Raw genomic sequence first — 25,599 nt, 5'->3', positions numbered from 1 at the left:
GGGCCATCTGCGCAGAAGTGAGGCACGGGGGCGTACTGCACGGCACCTCCAGCACCCGCTGGTCACCCCCTCTTTGGCTCCAACTCCAGACTTTGCTCTGGATGGACTTGTACACACGGGTAAGGGAGGTGCCCTGGGCGCAGGAGCACTGTTCAGATGTGGTGACGCCCGTGCCACTGCTGGGGACGTTGGGGTGCAGAGGGAACCCGGGATCCACTGGGCAGTCACCGGCCTGGGTGAGGGCAGCCTTGTGAACTCCCAGGCGAGGTCAGTGCCAAGGAGAGTCCCTGGGTGACCCTGAGCAGCATAAAAGGGAGAGAGGCTGGGAGTGGACTTCTTTTCCACACTGGGCAGTGCAGAGGCCCGCAGGCCCAGGACAGTGAGATTTAGGAAAGAAGCTGCCTGAGTCTGGAGCTGCGGCACACCCTGAACAGCCTGCTTTGCAGGATCCCTCTGCCTCTAGGGTCTCTCGAAAGGGGGTTTATGTTCTCCATAAGTGGAGGCCAGGACTGGTAGTGTGCTTTCCTAGCTGCAAGAAGCCCTGTGTTTCATCTCCAGCACCTCCAAGGAAAAAAAAAAGGAGGGGGCCAGAGCCCTCAGATTCTCATACCCAAGAAATAAAGCCACTCCCAGCCTCGGCGCCTGTTTATCCCGACTGCTGCTGACAGGCTAGACGGGTGGGGGGAGATGTCATTCACTGATGTTTAGGTCATTTGAGGAGTGCCATCCTCTAACTCAGGGTGATGGTACCTCCTCAGGGGCCAGAGCTTGCTTATTTTTTACCATGTCTGCTCATGAAAATTCCAAATTCTAATTCCAATGTGGTCAGATGCAGTTGTACATGTAATCCCAGTACTTGAGAAGCTGAGGCAGGAGAACTGCAGGTTACAGGCCAGTGTGCGCTTAGTGAGACCCTATCTCAAAATAAAAAAATAAAAGAGGCTGGGGTACAGCTCAGAGGTAGAACACCTCTGGGTTCAATCCCCAGTTCCACCAAAAAAACAAACAAAATACCATCATCTGTCATAAGAGTTCGGAGTAGATAAAAGAATTGTTATTCTAGAAAAATAGACTATTAAAGGAGAAATGCTTTAATGTTAAAAGTAGGTAAGGTAATGCTTTTTATAGCATGTAGAGCAAGATTTGCCCAATACCTTTTTTTCTTTGAATAAAAATGACTCATCTTCAGCATGTGTATACATTCAAAAGGCAAAGTAAAACGCGCTGGCTGCTGACGGCGGCGCTGCGCCCGAGTGCCCTGACCTAACCGTGCTGGGGGGCTTTGAGTCAGCGACCACGGCAGACTTGCACACTGGCCGTCATTCAAAGTTCAGCCTCTTGGACGCCTCTCGAGAGCGGTCTGGACTGGGATTCCAGTCTGGTTTTCGAGGTGTTATAAGTGGAGCTACAACATCGCCATCCTACCGGGAAGAGGGAGAGAAAAACGGAATAGGAACGGTAGTTTCCATCCTTGGCTTGCTTTCTCTCTTGCTTTTTCCACTCCCTCTTTTATTCCCTCCCTCCTTCCTTTCATACTGGGGATTGAACGCAGGGGCATTCTACCCCTGACCTACACCCCCAGCCCTTTTTGTTTTTTATTGTAACAGGGTCTCACTAAGTTGCTGAGGGCCTCACTAAATTGCTGAGGCTGGCTTCAAACCTGTGATCCTCCTGCCTCAGATTCCCAGGTACTGGGATTATAGGTGTGCACCACTGTGCCCAGCTCCATCAATTTCTTTCTTTCTCTCTTTCTTTCTTTCTTTTTTCTTTCTTTCTTTCTTTTTTTTTCTTTGCGGGTCTGGGGATGGAACCCAGGGGCATTCAACCTCCGAGCTACACCCCCAGCCCTATTTTTTATCCTTTTTTTGAAATAGGGTCTCACTGAGTTGCAGAGGGCCTCACTAAGTAGCTGAGGCTGCCCACGAACTGCGATCCTCCGGGTCTCAGCCTCCCGAATGCTGGGATTACAAGCGTGCGCCACCACGCCCGGCTTCCATCAATTTATTTCTGAGCCACACATAGCCTACTTAGGCTTGCAGATAGATTGCGTCTAGATATACTTATTCTTGGGCAACTGAAAATTATATTAGTGCTGTGCTTGGGTCCAATTAGAAATACCACAGTCCTAAGAAGATAAGGACCGTCAGTGGAAAAGGCCACCAGTGATGCCCCACCTGTGAGCGCTTCCCTTATCCCCTTCAGGGAACACAGACTCTTCCTTGTTTGTCTGGGGGAGTGAAAAGCTGTGTTGTACCTGCGCTTTTCTCTTGCCTGGTTCCTTATGAAGCAAAAAAAAAAAAAAAAAAAGACAAAACCTTGTCCAGGTTTACAAGATGGCATGAGAGGAAGGACAATACATACGAGCTGAACTGAAATGTTCTTGGTAATCAAATCTCTAAGCTGGGTGTGCTGGAGCATGCCTATAATCCCAGCGACTCAGGAGACTAAGGTGGGGAGATCACAAATTGAAGGCTAGCCTCAGAACTAAGCCAGATCCTAACTCAAAAAGAAAGGCCCTAACTCTGACCCCATCAGCACAAACTCCAGTAGAATAACCTCCTTCTGTCAAAATGAGGGCTGGCCTCAAGTGACACCTGAGGCTGAGCGTGTAAGGGCCACGGCCCGCCAACAGGACTGTCTTAAGCTGTTCTAGAATGTGTAGATAGGTTCTCTTTATGATGGTGTTGGGTTTTTTTCTTTCTTTTTGTGATCCTAAGGATTGAACCCAGGGGCATTCGACCTCCAAGCTACACCCCCTGCCCTATTTCTTATTCTTTATTTTGAAAAAGGGTCTAAGTTGCGGAAGGCCTAGGTAGCTGAGGCTGTCCACGAACCGCAATCCTCCGGTCTCACCCTCCCAAATGCTGGGATTACAAGTGTGTACCACCATGCTGGCTTCCTTACTTTATTTTTTATTTGGAAACAGGACCTCACTAAGTTGCTGAAACTGGATGTGAACCTGAACCCGTGATCCTCCTGTCTCAGCCTCCCAAGTATGGGACGAGCAGGTGTGCGCCACCGTGACAGGCAAGGGGCTGGATCTCTGAGAGCCCTTGTTGTACCAGGACTAGACTGTCTGTGGAAGGCCGCTGGGCTTCTCCTTGGTCAGCCTGCTCTCTGATTTTCGCTCTCCCTCTGCGCAGGCTGCATCCCAGGGCTCTGTAAACCACCCGCCCAGCTCCCACATCTATCACCCTCTAGTCTGGTTTTGCTTATGGAGGATGAGATGAGAGGGAGCAGAGGACCCAGGGTATTTCCTTCCTACTCTTTCTGCACAGGGAGCTGTGGCTTCCTAGGAGAGGGTCACTGTCTTCTCGGCTCTTGAATTTTGGCCCCTATGTTAAATTTATTCACTGAACTACAATGGATCTGACTTGATAGAGCTTTTTGTTTTTTTGGAGCATGATGCTGGGGCCTTAACACACGGGTATTCTACCTCCAAGCTATACGTCCAGCCCTTTTTAGTTTTTGTTTTGAAACAGGGTCTCACTAGGTTGCTGAGGATGATCTCAAGCCTCAGATTCTCCCATCTCAGCCTCCTAGGCCCTGGGACACCGGCATGTGCCACCGCGCCTGGACCGCTTTTATCTTTTGTTATTAGGACCATGATAGAGTGGCAACTCCCAATGGGATTGGGCATTGTGCCTCCAAGCTACACCCAAGCCCTATTTTTTTTTTTTTTTTGCAGGTCTGGAACCCAGGGGCATTCAACCTCCGAGCTAAACCCCCTGCCGTTTTTTAATTTTTTTTTATTTTTTTATTTTTTTATTTTTTATTTTTGCGGGTCTGGGGATGGAACCCAGGGGCATTTGACCTCCAGGCTACACCCCCTGCCCTATTTTTTATTCTTTATTTTGAAACCGGGTCTCACTGAGTTACAGAGGACCTCACTAAGTAGCTGAGGCTGTCCGCGAACCGCGATCCTCCAGGTCTCAGCCTCCCGAATGCTGGGATTACAAGCGTGCGCCACCACGCCCGGCCCCCCTGCCGTTTTTTATTCTTTATTTTGAAACAGGGTCTCACTAAGTTGCAAAGGGCCTCACTAAGTAGCTGAGGCTGTCGGGAACCGCGATCCTCCAGTCTCAGCCTCCCAAATGCTTCCAAATGGGAGCTAGGCACAGTGGTACACATACATAATCCTAGTACATGAAAGGCTGAGACAGGAGGATTTCAGGTTCAAGGTCAGCATGCAGTAACGTAATGAGACCCTATTTCAAAATAAAAGCAAAAAGCCAGGCATGGTGGTACACACTTGTAATCCCAGCATTCGGGAGGCAGACTGGAGGATCTGGGTTCGTGGAGAGCCTTAGCTACTTAGCGAGGCCCTTCACAACTCAGTGAGACCCTGTTTCAAAAAATAAAAAGGTTAAAAGATAGGGGTAGCTGGGCATGATGGCGCACGCTTGTAATCCCTGTGCTTGGGAGGCAGAGACAGGAGGATCGTGCAAGTTCGAAGCCAGCCGCGCCAGCGTAAGAGACCCTGTTTCAAAAATATAAATTAGCCGGGCGTGGTGGCGCACGCTTGTAATCCCTGCGCTTGGGAAGCGGAGACAGGAGGATCGCGCTGGTTCGGAGCCAGCCTTGCTGGCTTAAGAGACCCTGTTTCCAAATTTAAAAAAATATAAAAAATAGGTCTGGGAGTGTAGCCGAGAGGTAGAAGGGCTTCCAGGACCCCAGTACCACCACCAAAAAAAAAAAAAAAAGGGGTATAGCTCGGAGTTACAATGCCCCTGGGTTCCATCCCCAGTAGTACTGCAAAAACAAACAAACAAACAAACAAACAAAAAGAGCTGAGATAGCTCAGTGGTAGGATATCCCTAGGTTCAATGCCCAGTACCACAAAAAAATACTAAAAGTAGATGATAGGTAGGTAGGTACGTAGATAGCTGATAGATAGAAGGAAGAGAGATAATAAACTATGGGCTAGGAATGACAGAGGTCTTGCCTAGCACTGTCCTCAGTGCCCAGTATTATAGAGAATCAGTAAGTAAATTCCTGAATACATTAGAGCCATTTGGTATGGTTTTGAAAATAGTTTTTGCCTTCTTTCCTTTTAAAGTGTGAGAATCTAGCCAAGCATGATGATATATAACTGTAACCCCAATACTTGTGAGACTGGGACAAGAGGATTGCAGGTTTGAGGCCAGTCTCAGCAATTTATCAAGATCCTGTTTCCAAATTAAAAAATGAGTCTGGCATGGTGGTGCACGCTTGTAATCCTAGCATTTGGGAGACTGAGACAGGAGAAACAAGGTTCGAAGACAGCCTCAGCTACTTAGTGAGGCCTTTTGCAACTCAGTGAGACCCTATTTCAAAATCAAGATTAAAAAATAGGGCTGGGGGTGTAGCTCAGAGGTAGAATGCCCCTGGGTTCCATCCCCAGTAGCACATACACACATAAAATAAATTAATAAAAAGGACTAGGGTTGTATCTTGGAGGTAGAGTGCCCCTGGTTTCAACCTCTAGTTATCAAAAAAGATCTCTTGGAAGCCGGGAGTGGTGGTGGTGCACGCTTGTGACCCCAGCATTCGGGAGGCTGAGATTGGAAGATCGTGGCGCGCAGACAGCATCAGCTACTTAGTGAGTCCCTCCGTAACTTAGTAAGACCCTGTTTCAAAATAAAGAATAAAAAATAGGGCAGGGGGTGTAGCTCAGAGGTCAAATGCCCCTGGGTTCCATCCCCAGACCCTCCAAAAAAAAATTAAAATTAAAAAATGAACAAAGTAAGCCGGGCGTGGTGGCGCACGCTTGTAATCCCCGCACTTGGGAGGCGGAGACAGGAGGATCGCGCAGGTTCGAAGCCAGCCGCGCTGGCTTAGGAGACCCTGTTTCCAAATAAAAATATATAAAAATAGGTCTGGGAGTGTAGCCCGGAGGTAGAAGGGCTTCCAGGAACCCCAGTACCACCAAAAAAAAAAAAAAAAAAAAGAACAAAGTATACGAACGACCGGCCACCTACCTGGGGCTTGCTGAAGTCTTTGTCTGAACACCACTGGACAAAGTGCTGTTGTGCATCAAACACACTCTTTTCATCATTCTGTTTACAATACACTCGAATCACCTGCTCTTCAAACCTCTCTGGCAGAAGCTGTGAAACCTTTTTGGAAAAGAGAAAATCTCAGGGTCATTCTGCATTCACGGCAGTGGTATCAGCGCTGCCTCGGCGAGCCCTTTTGCTTTTTCTGGTGCTGGGGATTGAACCCAGGACGACTCTACTACTGAGCTACATCCTCCATGCTTTTTCTTTTTTATTTGTTTATTTGTTTATTTGTTTATTTATTTATTTGGTGGTACTGGGGTTCCTGGAAGCCCTTCTACCTCCGGGCTACACTCCCAGGCCTACTTTTACATTTTTATTTGGAAACAGGGTCTCCTAAGCCAGCGCGTGCGGCTGGCTTCGAACCCGCGCGATCCTCCTGTCTCTGCTTCCCAAGCGCGGGGATTACAAGCGTGCGCCACCACGCCCCACTAAGAATAAGTAAATAGCCCGGCGTGGTGGCGCACGCTTGTAATCCCAGTGCTTGGGAGGCTGAGACAGGAGGATCACGGGTTCACAGCCAGCCTCGGAAACTTAGGCTCTCAGCAAACTAGTGAGACCCTATTTCCAAATAAGAAATAAAATTGGGCTGGGGGTATAGCTTGAAAGTAAAATGCCTCTGGGTTCAATCCCCAGGACAAAAAAAAAAAAAAAAAAAAAGAGGGAGAGAGAGAGAGAGAGAGAGAGAGAGAAATAGATAGATATAGAGAGAATACCATATTGCTTTTCTATTTTATCCTAATTATAACCAAAAAAAAAAAAAAAAAAAAATCAAGGAGGGCATAGACATGCATGCCTGTAAATCCCAGCTACTGGGGAGACTGAGGCAGGAGGATCACAAGTTCCAGGCTAACCCGGGCAATTTAGTGAGATCCTATGTCAACATAATATAAAAAAATAATGGCTAGGCCAGGCATGGTGGCACACGCTTGTAATCCCAGCATTAGGGAGGTGGAGACCTAAGTACTGCAGTTCGTAGACAGCCGCAGCTACTTAGCGAGGCCCTTCACAACTCAGTGGGACCCTGATTCAAAAATAAAAAGACTAAAAAATAGGGTTGGGGGTGTAGCTCAGAGGTATAATGCCTCTGGGTTCCATCCCTAGTGCTGCTAAAATAAAAAAGGGCTGGGGATATAGGCCAGGGGTAGAGCAATGCCTGGCGGGTTCAAGGCCAGCTTCAGTGACTTAGTGAGCCTCTCAGAACTTAGACCCTATTTCAAAATAAAAAACCAAACAGGAGCCAGGCATCGTGGCACACCCTTGTAATCCCTGGTCTCGGGAGGCTGAGACAGGAAGATCAAAGGTTCGAGGCCAGCCTTAGGTACTTAGTGAGACCCTTGAAATTTAGTGAGAACCTGTTTCAAAATAAAGAAGAAAAAAAAGCTGGGCGCGGTGGTGCACGCTTGTAATCCCTGTGCTAGGGAGGTGGAGACAGGAGGATCCTGCAGGCTCAGAGGGAGACTGACTCTGGGTTCCATCCCCAGTTCTGAAATTAATTAATTAAGATAAAATAAAAAGATAAAGTATATCTGTAGAGTAGACAATCTTTTTTTTTTTTTTTTTTTTTGTGGTACTAGAGGTGAAACCCAGGGGCTTTTCTACCTCCAGGCTATATCCTAGACCTATTTTAGTGAGACCCTGTCTCCAAATAAAAAAAATATGAAAATAGGCCTAGGAATGTAGCCTGGAGGTAGAAGGGTTCCATCCCCAGTACCACCAAAAAAAAAAAAAAAAAAAAAGAAAAAAATATAGAATTAGGGGTGTAGCTTGTAGGTAGAATGCTCCTGGGTTCAAATCCCCAATACCACACACATATACACACATGCAAAATAAATAAATAAAAAATAAGCTCAGTGTGGTGGCACATGCCTATAGTCCAGGAACTTGGGAAGCTGAGACAGGATTATCACAAGTTTGAGGCCAGCCTCAGCATTTTAGCGAGGCCCTCAGTAACCTAGTGAGGCCTGTTTCAAAAAAATATAACAGAGCTGAGGGTGTAGCTCAGAGGTAGAATATTCTAGGTTTTAACACCCAATACTACACACACACACACACACACACACACACACACACACACACACACACACACACAAATATGTTTTTACTGACACATGCACACAACTGTGGTATATGTCCTTAACCTGGGCAATTACCTGACTCTTGGTGATCTTGACCACTTTGTGGAGGTCGGTCTTGCAATAGAAGTGAACATGATCAATCGGGTTCTTGTCTTTCATTCCATAATCCAGGTTGATAACCTTAATTAAAGCAATAAATAAGTAACCACATGCTAACCAGAGAACTGAATTCAGGGATATTGCAAGAAATGATGAGCATCTTCTAGGGGCTCAGAGTAAGAACACGGGCAAGTTGCCATGTGGTAGACTAAAGAACTCTCCAAAATCTGGGGCAGTGCCGGGCGTGGTGGCGCACACTTGTAATCCCCGCGCTTGGGAGGCTGAGACAGGAGGATCACACGGGTTCGAAGCCAGCCTCAGCTACTTAGTGAGGCTCTCAGCAACTTAGTGAGACCCTGTTTCTAAATAAAACATAAAATAGGTCTGGGAGTATAGCCCAGAGGTAGAAAGCCTCTGGGTTCCACCTCCAGTACCACAAAAAAAAAAAAAAAAAAAATCTGGGGCAAGGGAGCAGTGTGCCTGTGTTCAACCTCAGTAGAGTGTAAAGTCATACGTACTGTTATGGAAACTGGCAGACACTAGAGATGCAACACTCTTAATACATTCCCAGCTTACAGACCACATGGCCTGGAGTGAGTCTGAGCAAACTATTAAAAAGGAACTCCAGCCAGCTGCTACCCCAGAACTTGGGAAGTTGGTACAGGACCACTGCAAATTCAAGGACAGCCTCTGCAAGTAGTGAGGTTTTCATCAACTTAGTGAGATCCTGTTATAAAATAAAAAATAAAATAGGGCTGAGGATATGGCTCAGAGGTACAACCCCCAATAACACACACACATACACACACACACACACACACCCCTGTTGTAAGAGCTATCAAGGAAAAGCAAAGGGTGCTTTGAGTCCCTCCCTCCCTTTCCCCCGGTACGGGGGACTGAACCCATGGATGCTCTACTTCTGAGCTACACCCCAGACCCTTTTTATTTTTTTATTTTGAAATGGACTCAATAAGTTGCTAGGGCTGGCCTCAAATTTTTGATCCTCCTGTCTTAGTACTGGGATTACTGGCACCATACTCAGCTTACACTTTTCTTAATATTCAAAACTGTGTAGCTGGGTGTAGTGACAAAAGCCTGTAACCTTAGTACTTGGGAGGCTGAGGCAGGAGGATTGCAAGTCTGAGGTCAGCCTGGGCAACTTGCAAGACCCTATCTTAAAATTAAAAAGGACTAGGGATATAGTTCAATGGTAGAACCCCCCTGGGTTCAATCCCTAGTGCCAAAAAGAAAAGAAAAAGATAGAGACTTTGTTGATGGGAAAGCCCAAAGGAGGGAGAAGAGTGTAAGGACAGTGTAAGGTTCAACAAGAGCAGGGAGTACAGAGTAGCCTCAGCCTCGCCCGGTGCAGAGGATGAGCCGTGTGTGCTTCCTAGGCTCCGATTGTGTAGTTATGTAACTATCTTTTGTGGTACTAGGGACTAAATCTAGGGGTGTTATTTATTCTTTTACTTATCTCTAACATTTACCTAATTATTTATTTACTTATTAATCATTGCTTGTGCGTATGTGCTGTGGCACTAGGGATTGAACCTAGGGCATTGTACATGAGATATACCCACCTCCAGCCTTTTTAACTTTCTGTTTGTTTGCTTATTTACATTATTTTTAAGGTACTGGGGATGGTATACCCTTAGCCCTATTTTTTATTTTGAAATAGGGTCTCACTGAGTTGCAAAGGGCCTTACTAAGTAGCTGAGGCTGTCCTCGAACCATGATCCTCCTGTCTCAGCCTCCCAAATGCTGGGATTACAAGCATGTGCCATCATGCTCCGCTTTTACTTTTTATTTGAAACAAAGTCTTGTTAGATTGCTGAGGCTGTTCTCGAACCTGAAATCCTGTCTCAGCCTTGCAAGTACTAGGATCGCAGGCGTGCGATACTAGACCTGGCTTATATGTGTGTGTGTGTGCGACTAAAGATTGAACTCGGGGGGCATTCTATCTCCGGGCTATACCCCCAGCCCCACCTTTTCTTTCTTTTTTTTTTTTTTTTTTTGCAGTACTGGGGATGGAACCCAGGGGGATTCTACCTCCAAGCTATACCCCCAGCCCTATTTTTTAGTCTATTTTTGAAACACAGTCTCACTGAGCTAAAAAGGCTTCACTAAGTAGCTAAGGCTGTTGGCGAACAGTGATCCTCCAGTCTCCGCCCCCTGAATGCTGGGATTATAAACTGCGCCACCACGCCTGGCCCCAGCCCTATTTTTAATTCTTTATTTTGAAACAGAGTCTAAGTTGCAGAGGGCCTCACTAAGTAGTTGAGGCTGACCCAAACCCAGATTCTCCTGTCTCAGCCTCCCAATTCCTTATTTATTTTGAAACATAGTCTCACTAAGTTGCTGAGGGCCTCACAAATTGCTGAGGCTGACCATGAACCTCTGATCCTCTTGTCTTAACCTCCCAAGTACTGAGATTATAAGCATGCACTGCTATATCTGGCTTCTAGTTTTTTTGATATAAGGTCTTGCTAAGTTGCTGAGAGTATAAATAAATTGCTGAGGCTGATCCTGAGCTTGAGATCCTCCTGTCTCAGCTTTAATGAGGCCCTTTGGAACTGAGACCCTGTTTCTTTTTTTTTTTTTTTTTTTTGCGGGTCTGGAGATGGAACTCAGAGGCATTTGACCTCTGAGCTATACCCCCTGCCCTATTTTTTATTCTTTATTTTGAAAGAGGGTCTCACTAAGTTGCAGAGAGCCCCACTAAGTAGCTGAGGCTGTCTGCGAACCGCGATCCTCCAGTCTCAGCCTCCAGAATGCTGGGATTACGAGTGTGTGCCACCAAGCTTGGCCCCTGTGTCAAAAATAAAGAATAAAAGCTGGGTATGGTGGAACATGCTTGTAATCCCAGCATTTGGGAAGCAGAGATCATGGTTCATGGACAACATCAGCTACTTAGTGGAGCTCTCTGCAACTTAGTAAGACCCTCTTTCAAAATAAAGAATAAAAATAGGACTGGGGGTGTAGGTCAGTGGCAGAAAGACCCTGGGTTCCATCCCCAGTACCACAAAACAACAACAAAAACTAAACTAAATCATTAATGAGGAGGAGGACGTGTCAGGAGTGGTGGCACACTCCTATAATCTCAGTACTTGGGAAGCTGAGACAGGAGGTCAGCCTCAGCAATGCTTTGAAACTCTCAGCAACCCAGCAAGACCTTGTTTCAAAATAAAACAGTCTAGCCAGGGGAGGTGGCACACGCTTATAATCCCCGCGCTTGGGAGGTGGAGACAGGAGGATCGCACAGCTTCGAAGCCAGCAGCGCTGGCTTAAGAAACCCTGTTTCCAAATAAAAAAGTATATATATAAAAAATAGGTCTGGGAGCGTAGCCTGGAGGTAGAAGGGTTTCCAAGAACCCTAGTACCACCAAAAAAAAAAAAAAAAAAAAAAAAAAAAAAGGAAGACATTGACCCCCACTATCTGAGCCACTATAACAGGAAGCTGAATAACATGCCTGCGGATGGTGCAAGCTCACCTAGTTGGCGATGGTCTGTACGTACTTTATCTCTGAAAGAAGGGCCAGGGCTGGGTTGTCCACCCAGGTTGAATACAGTTGGGGTGAGGGGACAGGTTGAGAGTCTGAGAGGAGCGAGAAGAGTTTGAAACAGTCGTTTTGGAACCTGGGATAACTCACTAAGCCTGCCAGAAAGCTGAGGGTTCAGCTGAGGCCAGTGACCATGAACTTACAGGCTAGGTCACTTGGCCTTTTGTTAGGTAGAAGCACAGAAGAGTAAGGGAGTTGAGGGTGACTCCCAAAATAACCACATTAATGGATCATAGAATCTAAGTAAGGTTGGAAAGGAAATAAAAATAGAGCATCTGCACTCCCAGGAAGCTGAGACAGAAGGATCACAGGTTGAGAAGAGCCTCAGCAAGAAGTGAGTCTCACCAACCTGCTTCAAAAATAAAAATAAAATAGGGCTAGGGATTTGGTTCAGAAGTAGAGTGGCCCTGGGTTTAATCCCCAGTGTGTGTGTGTGTGTACATATACATACATACATACATACATACATACATACATACATACATCAACACACACACACACACAAACTTGCAGAAGGTAAGATGACAGAGGCCCCAGTGAAGAGGAAGGGGGTTTATGGATAGAAAACAAAATGTTTAAACAAGTGACTTTTTTTGGGGGGAGGCAGTACTGGGGATTGAACCCAGGGGCATTCTACCTCTGAGCTACACCCCCAGCCCTATTTTTTTTTTTTTCTTTTTTTTTTTTTTGTGGTACTGAGGATGGAAGCCAGGGGCATTCTACCTCTGAGCTACACTCACAGCCCTATTTTTTTTTTTTCGGTGGTAAACCACGATCCTCTGGTATCTGCCTTCTGAATGTTGGAATGACAAGTGTGCTCTACCACGCCCAGTTCCCAGTGCTACTTTTTGGTTTTGTTTTGTTTTTGGTGGTACCGGGGTTCCTGGAAAACCTATGTCTGGGCTACACTCCCAAACACCGATTTTTTATATTTTTATTTGGAAACAGGGTCTCTTAAGGCAGCGAGCCTGGCTATGAACCTGTGAAATCCTCCTGTCTCCGCCTCCCAAGCGCAGGGATTACAAGCGTGCGCCACCATGCCTGGCCCAGTGCTATTTTTTTATTCTTTATTTTGAAACAGCTTTCACTAAGTTGCAGAGGGCCTAAGTAGCCGAGGGTGGCTGCAAACCTCTGATCCTCCTGTGTCAGCTCCCAAGTACTAGTATTATAAGTGTGCACCACCACACCCAAGTAAACAAGTGATTTTTTTTGTGTGTGTGTGGTACTGGGGATGGAACCCAGGGGCTTTCTATCTCTGAGCTACACTCCCAGACCTATTTTATATTTTATCTGGAAACAAGGTCTCACTAAGCCACTGAGAGCCTCACTAAGTAGCTAAGGGTGGCTACGGACCTGAGCGATCCTCCAGTCTCAGCCTTCCAAGTAATGGGATTACAAGCATGTGCCATCATATCCAGCGTAAACAAGTGATTTTATTTTATTTTAAAAATTTATTTAATTTTTTTGGCAATACTGGGGATGGAACCAGGGACATTCTATCTCTGAGCTACACCCCCCCCCCAGACCTATTATTTTTAAATTATTTTATTTTTTGCAGTACTAGGAATATCAGGGGCATTGCACCTCCAAGCTACACCCCCAGCTCTATTTTTTAGTCCTTTTTATGTTTGAAACAGAGTCTCACTGAGTTGCGAAGGACCCTACTAAGTAGCTGAGGCTGTCTATCTCCTGCCTCTCAAATGCTGGGATTACAAGCATGCGCCACCAAACTCAGCTTTTCTTTTTATTTTTCTCTTCACTTTTATTAACACAGTGGTGTGTGTGTGTGTGTGTGTGTGTGTGTGTGTGTGTGTGTGTGTATGAAGATGGAACCCAGGGGGCATTCTACCTCTGAGCTACACCCCCAGTCTTATTTTTTATTTTGAAACAGAGTCTCACTAAATTGCAGAAGGCCTTGCCAAGCTGCTGAGGCTGGCTGTGAACCTGTGATCCTCCTGTCTTAGTCTTCTAAGTACTGGAATTACAGGTGTGTGCCATCATGCCCAGCAAATAATTAATTTTTATCATTGCGTGTGTGTGTGTGTGTGTGTGTGTGTGTGTGTGTGTGTGTGTATGTGATCAGGGATTGGACCCAGGAACATTCTACCTCCAACCTACATCCCCAGCCCTATTTCCTATTCTTTTTTTTTGGTGGTACTGGGGTTCCTGGAAACCCTTCTACCTCTGGGCTACATTCCCAGACCTATTTTTTTATATTTTTATTTGGAAACTGGGTCTCTTAACTCAGCAAGGCTGGCTTTGAACCTGCGTGATCCTCCTGTCTCCCTCTCCCAAGCGTGGGGATTACAAACGTGCACTACCATGCCCGGCTCCTATTCATTATTTTGAAACAAGGTCTCACTAAATTGTGGAGAGCTCACAAAGTAGCTGTGGCTGGCCGTGAACCTGAACCTGCAATCCTCGTCTCAGGTTCCCAAATACAGCCAAGTACAGGGATTACAAGTGTGCACCACCATGCCTAGCTAGCTTTTTTTTTTTTTTCCCTCCAGTACTGGGGATGGAACCCAGGGGCATTCTACCTCTCAGCTATAGCCCCAGCCCAAATTTTTATTCTTTATTTTGAAACAGGGTCTCACTGAATTTCAAAGAGCCTAAGTAGCTGAGGCTGTCCTCAAACTGTGATCCTCTTGTCTCAGCCTCCCGAATGCTGGGATTACAAGTGTGAGCCACCACACCTGGCTCCTGCCTGGTTTTATATAACTTTTTGTCCTTACAAATCGGGTATAAAAGGAAAACAAAAGTCCATTGCTGCATCAACTTGCCTTCATTTGCTTTTGGTAAGGTTAAACTTCTCTGCATGTCTACTAGCCATGTGTATGTCTTCTACATGTAGCCTCTTCAAGACCTCTGATCCTGTATCTATGAGAATTGCCCTAGAGAGAAAAACCAGATGGGAGGTTGAGGGACTGAGGAGGACTAAGCACTGCTCTGAGGACAGGCGGTCCCTCAGTAGAGCAGCGAGGGCGACATGGAGGAGCCCAGGGAAAACGTTCTGGGGGAGTCTTTCAGTCTCAGGAAGTCAAAACAAGAGATCCCTGTATTCCAGCGGCACGTCCCCTGGTGACACAGGAAACGCAGCCTGATCGGAAGATCTGAGGCCCTTCAGCAGCGGCCAAGTGCAGACGGCGCGGCCCACAGGCCCAGCACCCACTGTGCCCTTTGCCAAAGAACGATATGGAAAGAGAAGCCTTCACTCAAGGATCTGCCACAGCAAAGAAACAAAGGAGAGGCTTATGGAGGCGAATACAAGGGAACACTGTTCTGAAATTTCAGAGGGGCAGACTCGGAAAAGGATTTCCTACGGTAGATAGAAGAAACCGACAAGAAAGCTATTTGGCCTACTAGTCAGGATATAAGAAGACACTGCAGCCTCTATGAAAATAAGAATAAACAATCTTAAAATTTTTCTTTGTGTATATATGTTGGGAATTAAAAAAAACTAATTGGCATGTTTTACTTCTATGACCAAACATTTTTATAATTATATATATATCTTGTGTGTGTGTGTGTGTGTGTGTGTTTCGAGGGACTAAACAAGGGCAATTTTACCCCTAAGCTACACCACCAGCATACCAGCCTGATTTTTCTTTCTTTCTTCTTTTTTTTTTTTGGTGCAAGGGTTGAACCCGAAGGCATTCTACCTTCAAGTTACACCCTCAGACCATTTTTTAAATTTCTTATTTGGAAACTGGGTCTCACAAGAATGCCAAGAGCCTTGCTAAGTTGCGTGGACTGGCTTTGAACCCATGATCCTCCTGTCTCAGCCTCCCAAATACTGGGATTATAAGCGTGCTCCACCAATGCCCGGCTACCAGCCTGATTTTTAATTTTTATTTTATTTATTTATTTATTTACTTATTTATTTATTTATTTTTTGCGGGTCTGGGGATGGAACCCAGAGACATTCAACCGGCAAGCTATACCCCCAGCCCTATTTTTTATTCTTTTTTTTTTTTTTGGTGGTACTGGGGTTCCTGGAAGCCCTTCTACCTCCGGGATACACTGCCATGGGCTACACTCCCAGACCTATTTTTTAACTTTTTTATGTGGAAACAGGGTCTCTTGAGCCAGCAAGGCTGGCTCTGAACCAGCGCAATCCTCCTGTCTCTGCCTCCCAAGCGCGGGGATTACAAGCGTGCGCCACTACGCCCGGCTTTATTCTTTATTTTGAAACCGGGTCTCATTGAGTTGCAAAGGGCCTCACTAAACTAGCCGAGGCTGTCCACAAATCGCGATCCTCCAGTTTCAGCCTCCCGAATGCTGGGATTACAAGTGCGCGCCACCACGCCCAGCCTGATTTTTTATTTTGAAACAGGGTCTCACTAGTTGCTGAGGCTGGCTTTGAACCCATGTTTCTCCTGTCTCAGCCTCTCTCAAGTACTGGGTTTCTAGCCCCAGTAAAAAAATTTTCAAATCAATATATACAATGTCTTATTAATTATATTACCATAGTCTGATTAAAAATGCTGGCAAAACATCACAAAGAACAATTAAAACGGGTTCATAGGTGGATGTGGTGGCACAAGATTGTAATCTCAGTACTTGGAAGACAAGAGGATTGAAGGTTCAAGGCCAGATTCATCAATTTAGTAAGGCACTATTTCAAATTAAAAAGGGCTGAGGTAGCTCAGAGGTAGAAAGCCCCTGGGTTCAATCCCTAGTACCTAAGAAGGTAAATAAATCAATGTTTACTAATGTTGGCTCTCTGTAAAACCCCTGCTGATTATTTTCCTTCCTTCCTTCTTCTTTTTTTTTTTTTTTTTTTTTTTTTTTTTGTGGTACTGGGGATGGAACTCACAGGCATTCTACCTCTGAGCTACACTCCCAGCCCTATTTTTTCTTTATTTTGAAGCAGTGTCTCACTGAGTTCCAAAGGGCCTCACTAAGTAGCTGAGGCTGTCCGTGAACTGCAATCCTCCGGTCTCAGCCTCCTGAATGCTGGAATTACAAGCGTGTGCCAACATGCCCAGCTCCCAGCATAAATTTTTATTCCTTATTTTGAAACAAAACAGGGTCTCACTGGGTTGCAAAGAGCCTCATTAAGTGGCGGAGGCTTTCCATGAACTGCGATCCTCCGGCCTCAGGCTCCCAAATGCTGGGATTCCAAGCGTGGGTCAGCACGCCCAGCTTGTTTTCCTTCCTTCTATCTTAAGGTCTTTTTCCAAGTTTATATACTGAACATGTAGTATTTTTATAATAATGAGGGTTTTCTTATAAAATGTCTTCATTTTGTTCTTTGGCTAACTACTTACATCCACTATGAAATCTTCAGCCTTCAGCTGTGCTTTCAAAGAGATCCCCTCAGGTTTAGTACTGACGATCTCTTTCGGAAGGTGTTCATAGTTTTCCTAAAAAAGACGGGAGTCTCCATGTGAGAACTTCAGTTTTCATCATTCATTATTTGTGCACAAACATGTTCCCTCTCTAAAAATGGCACGTCCATGAGGCATGGTGGGGCGCCCCTGTAATTCTAGCTACTGGAAAAGCTGAAAGAGGAGGACTGCAAGTTCAAGGACAGCCTGGGTACCTCCGCAACACCCGGTCTCAAAATAAGAAAAAAAAAGAAAAGGGTTAGGATTGCAGCTCAGTGGTAGAGAGACTCTAGGTTGAATCACCAGTACCGCAAAGAAAAGCAAAACAACAATGAAAAACAGCGTTTAGCTGGGCATGGTGGCACACACTTGTAGTCCTAGTACTTGGGAGGCTGAGACAGGAGGATCACAAGTTCGAAGCCAGCCTCAGCAGCTGAGTGAGGACCTCCACAAATTAGTGAGACCCTGTTTCCAAATAAAATATTAAAAAACAGGCCTGGGGTGTAGCCCGGAGGTAGAAGGAGGCCCTTGGGTTCCATACCTAGTACCACACACACACACAAAAAAAACCCCAAAAAATCAACCACCCCCAAAAAACCTAGCACTTCACTAAGAAGAATGGTTAGAGGCATCCCTAACAAGTACAGCTTCTATCTATGTCATACTTTAAACAAATACAACAATTTTCATAACAAAATTTTTTGAAAAAAGTTATATTAACTAGTGAGATAAGAGGAAATAAAATTTATAACTATTTAAATAGTTGATACCGGGTGTATTCATTCGAGTCACCCCTCCATGCCAGTCTGGTAATGGAGCTGTACCTATCCTCTGTATTTCTATCTTTCTAATAAACTTCTTTAAATCTCAAAAAAAAAAAAAAGTTAATACCTACTATGAGGTAGGGTGTGGTTATAGTTGACTTAAGAAATAGAGAAAAACTTTCGACAAGCCAGAAATGGAAATAAATATTTGAACTAAACCATACAGGCACCTGCCAGCTGGGAGATGTGTGCTGGGAAGGAAGGAAGTACAGGCTCAGCAATGTGGGGAGACGCTCAGCAACCTAGAGACCTGTTTCAAAACAAAACAAAAAAGGGCTATGCTGCTGAGGCTGTTCTCAAACCTAAGAGCCCCCTGTCTCAGCCTCCCAATGCTGGGATCTTAGTATGTGCTGCCATTCCTGGACTAGGAACGATTAAAACTGCATCTTTACATTTGTTTCTATTTCTCTCAGGTGCAATGGCACCATGCACGGTTTGTAAGCGCTTGTGTGTGTGCATTTTGATGAATTTTAACTTTTTATAGTTATTGTGTGTTTTATGGAAGTTAATAATAAAGTAGTATTATCTACATGTAATTTATGCATTCATGATATAACTAATGTTTTTGTTGTGGTGGAGATTGAAACCAGGGGCTACACCCCAGCCCTATTTTTCTTTCCTTTTTTTTTTTTCTCTTTTGCGGTACTGGGATGGAACCCAGGGGCATTCTACCTGCAAGCTGCATCCCCAGCCCTGTTTGTTTGTTTGTTTGTTTGTTTGTTTCCTTCCTTCCTTCCTTCCTTCCTTCCTTCCTCCCTCCCTCCCTCCCTCCCTCCCTTCGTGGTACTGGGGTTCCTGGAAGCCCTTCTACCTCCAGGCTAGACTCCCACACCTATTTTTACATTTTTATTTGGAAACAGGGTCTCCTAAGCCAGCGCGCACGGCTGGCTTCGAACCTGCGCGATCCTCCTGTTTCCGCCTCCCAAGCGCAGGGATTACAAGCGTGCGCCACCACGCCCGGCTTATTCTTTATTTTGAAACAATCTCACTAAGCTGCAAAGGGCCTAATTAGCTGAGGCTGTCCTTGAACCTGGATTCTCCTGTCTCAGCCTCCTAAATGCTGTGATTCCAAGCATACATGTGCCACCACGCTCAGCTACCCACCCTGCCCTATTTTTTTTTTTTTTTTAAAGCTTTGTGGATTAGAAGCCAGGCTTAGGTCTCAGGTCCTACACAGCTGAGTTCAGGTTGTCCCTTGCAGGGCATCTGGATCAGTTTTCAAACTAGAAGAGCATCTGGGCTTTTATTTTTATTATTTTTTTGTGGCAGTAGGGGTGGAACCCAGGGGCTTTTCTAGTTCCGGGCTCTAATCCCAGACCTATTTTATATTTTATTTGGAAACAAAGTCTCACTAAGTTACTGAGAGCCTTACTAAGTAGCTGAGGCTGCCTTTGAACCTGTGTAATCCTCCTGTCTCAGCCTCCCAAGCGCTGGGATTACAAGCGTGCGCCACCACACCCGGCTTCCCTATTTTTTATTTTGAAACAGGGTCTCACTGAGTTGCAAAGGCCCTAAGTAGCTGAGGATGTCCGCGAACCCAAATCCTCCTGTCTCAGCCTCCCAAATGCTGGGATTACAGGTGTGCACTACCACACCTGGCTTATACTACATGATTTATTTGGGTTTTTTCAAAGTGTTCCATCTTTTTTGGTTCTGGTGATTGAACATAGAGGCGTTATACCTTGGAGCTATACCTATACACGCCATCCCCCCTATTTTTTGAAACAGGCTCTTACTAAATTACTAAATTCCATCTCCAGTATCACAAAAATAAAAAAAGCTCACTAATGGGAAGATGCTTGGTAACTCAACTTACCTTTTCAATTCTTGTCTTCAATGGCTGGGTCTCACCCACATATTTGTAGAGATTCCGGTATTCGATCTTTTTTAAAATCTCTCGTGCTGCATCCAACTTGGGATCGGTAGAGTATAAAATCTCCAGAAAAACGTTGTCTGCCAATTAATGAAACTGCAATCAGATTAAAATGAAAATACAAGCCAGGTGTGGTGGCTAGCATTCTGAGACTGAGACAGGAAGATCGAAGTTCGTGCACAGCCTCAGCTACTTAGTGAGACTCTTCGCAACTCAGTGAGACCCTGTTTCAAAATAAAGACTAAAAAATAGGGCTGGGGATACAGCTCGAAGGTAGAATGCCCCTGGGTTCCATCCCCAGTACCGCAAAATGAAAAAGAGAGAAAAAGAAAATACAAGATTTAAAAACATATATACTAAGCTGGGCGTGGTGGCACACACTTAAAATCCCAACGCTTGGGAGGCTGAGACAGGAGGAGATCGCACAGCTTTGAAGCCAGTCTCAGCTACTTAGTGAGGCTCTTGGCAACTTAGACCCTGTTAAAATATAAAACATAAAGCCGGGCGTGGTGGCGCAAGCTTGTAATCCTGGCGCTTGCGAGGCTGAGAAAGAAGGATCGCACAGGTTCGAAGCCAGCCTCAGCTACTTAGTGAGGCTCTCAGCAACTTAGTGAGACCCTATTTCCAAATAAAATATAAAATAGGTCTGGGAGTATAGTCCAGAGGTAGAAAGCCTCTGGGTTCCACCCCCAGTACCACCAAAAAATAATAAATAAATAAATAAATAAATAAATAAATAAAATAGGTTGGAGGTGTAGTCCAGAGGTAGAGGCCCCTGGGTTCCATCCCCAGGACCACAAAAAATAAAATAAAATAAAATAAAATAATTAAAAACATACACACTAGCTGGGCGTGGTGACACATGCTTGTAATCCCAGCATTTGGGAGGCTGAGACAGGAGGATCGCAATTTGTGGATGGCCTCAGCTAATCAGTGAGGTACTATGCAACTTAGTGAGACCCTGTTTCCATATTATGCCTATAATCTCAGTATTTGGTAGGCTGAAACAGGAGGATTGCAAATTTGAGGCAGGTCTTAGCAATTTAGTGAGGCCCTCAGGAACTTAGTGAGACCCTGTTTCAAAAATAAAAAATAAGCCAGGCGTGGTGGTGCACGCTTGTAATCACCGCGCTTGGGAGGCTGAGACAGGAGGATGGCGCAGGTTCAAAGCCAGCTGCTCTGGCTTTAAAGACCCTATTTCCAAATAAAAAATGTAAAATAGGTCTGGGTGTGTAGCCCGGAGGTAGTAGGGCTTCCAGGAATCCCAGTACCACCAAAAAAAAAAAAAAAAAAAAAAAAAAAAATCAAAATTAAAAGATAAGAGAGCTGGGGGTAGTATCTCAGAGGTTGAATGCCACTTAGTTCAACTCCCAGTACTATTAAAAAAGGGTGGGGGCAGTGAAAGCCAGGTTCATTTCAGTACTTGGGAGGCTGGAGAACTGCAGGTTTGAGGCCAGTCTCAGTAACTTAGTGAGATCCTGTTTCAAATATAAAAAGTAAGCAGGCATGGTGGCGCACGCTTGAAATCCCAGCATTTGGGAGGCTGAAACTGGAGGATTGTGGTTTGCGGACAGCCTCAGCTACTTACTAAGGCCCTTGCAACTCAATGAGTCCCTGTTTCAAAATAAAGAATAAAAAATAGGGCAGGGGGTATAGCTTGGAGGTCGAATGCCCCTGGGTTCCATCCCCAGATCCACACAAACCAAAAGAAATTTTTTTTAATTAAAAAAATTTAAAATTAAAAAATATAAAGTAAGCCAGGTGTGGTGATGCACGCTTGTAATCCCAGCCCTTGGGAGGCTGAGACAGGAGAATCACACAGGTTCAAAGCCTGCCTCAGCTACTTAGTGAGGCTCTCAGCAAGTTAGTGAGACCCTGTTTCCAAATAAAGTATAAAATAGGTCTGGGAGTATAGCCTGGTGGTAGAAAAGCCCCTGTGTTCCATCCTCAGTACCACCAAAAAATAAAAAATAAATAAAAATAAAAATAAAAAATTAATTAATTAAAAGTAGCCGGGAGTGGGAGTGGTGGCGCACACTTGTAATCCCTGTGCTTAGGAGGTGGAGACAGTAAGATTGCACAGGCTCGAAGCCAGTCTCGCCTACTTAAGAGGCCCTGTTTAAAAAAAATAAAAATTAAAAAATATATATATATATGGCTGAGACAGGAGGATCATACTTTTTATCATACTTTTCAGAAGGCTGGAAATTTTTTTTGCAGTACTAGGGAAGGAACCCAGTGGCATTCTACCTCCAAGCTACACCCCTAGCCCTATTTTTTGGGAGTACTGAGGATGAAACCCAGGAGCATTCTACTTTTGAGCTATACCCCCAGAATATGTTTAATTCTTTATTTTGAAACAGAGTCACAGTATGTTGCAGAGGGCCTCACTAAGTAACTGAGGCTGTCCACCAACTGTGATCCTCCAGTCTCAGCCTCCAGAATGGTGGGATTACAAGTGTGCGCCACCATGCCCGGCTTCCCAGACCTATTTTTTATTCTTTGAAACAGGGTTTCACTTGAGTTGCAAAGGGCCTCACTAAGTAGTAGCTGAGGCTGTCTTCGAACCATGATCCTCCTGTTACAGCCTCCCAAATGCTGGGATTACAAGTGTGAGCCTGACGCCCGGCTAGAAATTTTTAATAGTGTTTTTTTCAAACACAGGAGTGAGCATGGTAGTGCAAGCTTGTAATCCCAGTACTTGAGAAGCTGAGAAAAAAGGATCACAGTTTTCTCGGCAAGCCTCAGCTACTCACTGAGGCCCTCTGCAACTCAGTGAGACCCTGTTTCAAAATAAAGAGTTAAAAATAGGGCTGGGGGCTGGGCATGGTGGCGCACACTGTAATCCCAGTACTTGGGAGGCTGAACAGAAGGATCATGGTTTGCAGATAGCCTCAGCAACTTAGTGAGGTCCTCCACAATTTAGTGAGTATAGTTTGGAGGGAGTATAGTTTGGAGGTAGAATGCCTCTGGGTTCCATCCTCAGTACCATAAAAGAAAAAATAGACAGTTTGGAAGGATCTGGCTCAGGTTTCTTTCTGATGGCGTGCTGCAAAGGGCCACAAAGGAGCAGCAGGACCGTGGACAGTGTGTGGAGGAGCCTGCTGCGGAGGGACTGGCTGTGTCTGAGGCCACTTGGCTTCTGTAGTTTCTACCCATTTTCAGAGTGTTTAGCCTCCCACTGATTCCGTGTGATTGTTTTCTAACTATTTTTAGTTAAACTGAGTCAGTTTTATGATTTGCTAAGAACACTGACTGGTGTATACTTTTGTTCCACTGCTTTTCCTCTTTTGGTCTTTATTTCTCAATCTATCCTTTCCTAGTTTAAGGGCACAGTCGCCCCACCTTCACCTCTCCTCCTTCCTTTTCACTATGGTGAGGCACTATGTCTCACTTAAGCATCAAAAAGAACCATATGTTAAGTATATATGGCCTTTTTTTGGTTGGGGGTTACTGGGGTTTAAACCCAGGGGCATTGTACCTTCGAGCTACACACCCAGCCCTACTTTTTATTTTTTATTTTGAAACAGGGTCTCACTAAGCTGCAGAGGACCTCACATTAAAATTTCTGAGGCTGGTTGTGAACCTGTGATCTCCGATCTCAGCCTCCCAAGTACTGGGATTACACGCGTGTGCCATCACGCCCAACTCAAATTCAAATGTACCTATCAGCCAGGCATGGTGGCCCATGCTTGTAATCCCAGAAATTGCAAGCCTGTGACAGGAGGATTGCAGGTTCAAAGCCAGCCTCAGAAACTTAGGTCCCCCCGCAACTTAGTGAGAACTTTTTTCAAAATAAAATAGGGCTGGATTGTAGCTCAGAGGAAGAAAGGCCCTGGGTTCAATCCCTACTACTAGACACCAAAAAAAGCACCTAGTCATTCAAAGCCAGGATTGGTGGTGTACACCTGTAATGCCAGTACTTAGGAAGCTGAGATAGGAAGATCAAAAGTTAGAAGCCAGCTTAATCAATTTAGTGAGAGACCCTGTTTCTTTTTCTTTTGGTACTGGGAATTGAAAATAGGAATATTCTACCCCTGAGGTATACACCTAGCCCTATTGCCCTATTTTACTTTTTATTTTTAAGGTACTGGGGATGGAACCCAGGGACATTCTACCTCTGAGCTATAACCTCAACCCTGATTTTTATTCTTTATTTTGAAACGGGGTTTCACAAAGTTGTGGAAGGTCTCACCAGTTAGCTGAGGCTGTTCTCAAACCTGCAATCCTCCTGTCTCAACCTCCCAAGTACTGGGATTACAAGCGTGTGCCACCAGGCACGGCTTATTTAAACATTTTGAAAAAACCCTGTTTGCAACCCAGGGACAGCTTATACTGTGTGTGTGATGAACCATGTTTCTCTGTTGCCTTCTAGTTCTTACCTGTCAATTTAGTGAAGGCTTCCATGTCATCAATTGCTGTAGAAATGTGATACTTTTTCCCTTCAGCACCTGTAATCTCTATGTAGGGGTCTGCTTTGAGGAAAGCATCTGTGATCCTAAAGTATTTGGTAAAGATATAGTTAGAAAATTTTAAACACTTGCTTTATGCTTTACTGAAGGACATCTCTCTACTTGAATTATTTTTCTTTTTTTGTGGTACTAGGGATTGAACCCAGGGGTATCCTACCTCTGAGCTATACTCCCAGCCTGATTTTTTATTCTTTATTTAGAAACAGGTTCTCACTATGTTGCAGAGGGCTTTAAGTTACTGAGGCTGGCCTTGAATCTGTAATCCTCCTGTCTCAGTCTCCCAAATACTAGGATTACAGGCATACATCAGTACGCCTGGCTGACAGACATTAATTTTTATTCTTGAACTTAATCTCCCAGACCTATTTTATATTTTATTTGCAAATAGTCTCACTAAGTAGAAGAGGCTGGCTTTGAAGCTGCGCGATCCTCTTGTCTCAGCCTCCCTAGTACTGGGATTACAAGCGTGCGCCACCACGCTGGGCTTTAATGTTTGCTATTAATCTCCAAACGTCAGCTATTCATGTCCCAATTCCCATTATTTTCATAACTAGTGCAACTACCTGTGCCAGGGTCCCAAGCCATGCGCACCGCCTCTGCACGTCCAGCCTTAGCCAGCTATCCTTACCTCTACCCTAGTCCCCTTAGCCATTTTCCTCCTTTTCTTCCAACTAAATTTACTTTATGCTAGATTCAGTTTGTTAAAGAAAACCACTTCAAAACCATGTGGTGTGGTGGCACATGCCTAAAATCACAGTGTTTATGGAGGCTGAGATAAAATTGCAGGCTCAAAATCAGCCTCCAGCAAACTATTGAGGCACTGTTCAAAAATAAAAAACTAAATAAAAAAGGGCTGGGGCTAAAGCTTGGCGGTGGAATGCCCCTGATTTCAATCTCCAATACTACAAAACAAAAACATAAAATGAATTAATAAACAGACAGAGAGATAAACGAATAAATGGCCAGGAGTTATAGCTCTGAGGTAGAAGGCCTTGAGGTCCAACCCATAATACCACACACAAGAAAGAAGGGAGGGAGGAAGGGTGAGAGAAAAAAGAGGAAGAGAGAAAACCATGCACTTCAGAGCCAGGCGTGGTGATGCACACCTGTAATTCCAGTACCTGGGAGGCTGAGGCAGGACGAGGACAGGCTCATGGCCAGCCTCAGCAATTTAGTGAGATCATGTTACAAAATACACAAAAAAACTGGGCTTAGGGTGTAGCTCAGAAGTATAATGCCACTGGATTCAATTCCAGTTCTACAAAAAGACTAAAACAAAACAAAAAACCCACTTTAGATTTACTCACTTAAAATTGATGGAA

General features: G+C 45.0%; 1 protein-coding gene across 1 annotated transcript in view; it reads right to left on the bottom strand.

Annotated features, from left to right (window-relative positions):
• Positions 1–1,319: 1,319 nt before the first annotated feature.
• Positions 1,320–25,599, bottom strand: part of SAMHD1 (SAM and HD domain containing deoxynucleoside triphosphate triphosphohydrolase 1) — a gene marked incomplete at both ends in the record, with an annotated part of 63,840 nt that continues 39,560 nt past the window's right edge. Inside the window, 6 exons of the mRNA XM_080716518.1 lie at positions 1,320–1,421; positions 5,961–6,098; positions 8,192–8,296; positions 17,049–17,144; positions 19,749–19,885; positions 24,188–24,303. Of these exons, the coding sequence (XP_080572644.1) occupies positions 1,320–1,421; positions 5,961–6,098; positions 8,192–8,296; positions 17,049–17,144; positions 19,749–19,885; positions 24,188–24,303 (694 nt within the window). The remainder of the gene's footprint in view (positions 1,422–5,960; positions 6,099–8,191; positions 8,297–17,048; positions 17,145–19,748; positions 19,886–24,187; positions 24,304–25,599) is intronic.

This window comes from Muscardinus avellanarius, assembly GCF_963383645.1.
Source record: "Muscardinus avellanarius genome assembly, chromosome: 19".
In the NCBI taxonomy this organism is placed as follows: domain Eukaryota; kingdom Metazoa; phylum Chordata; class Mammalia; order Rodentia; family Gliridae; genus Muscardinus; species Muscardinus avellanarius.
Note: the sequence above shows the minus strand (reverse complement) of the source record. Positions and strands in the feature narration are given on the sequence as shown.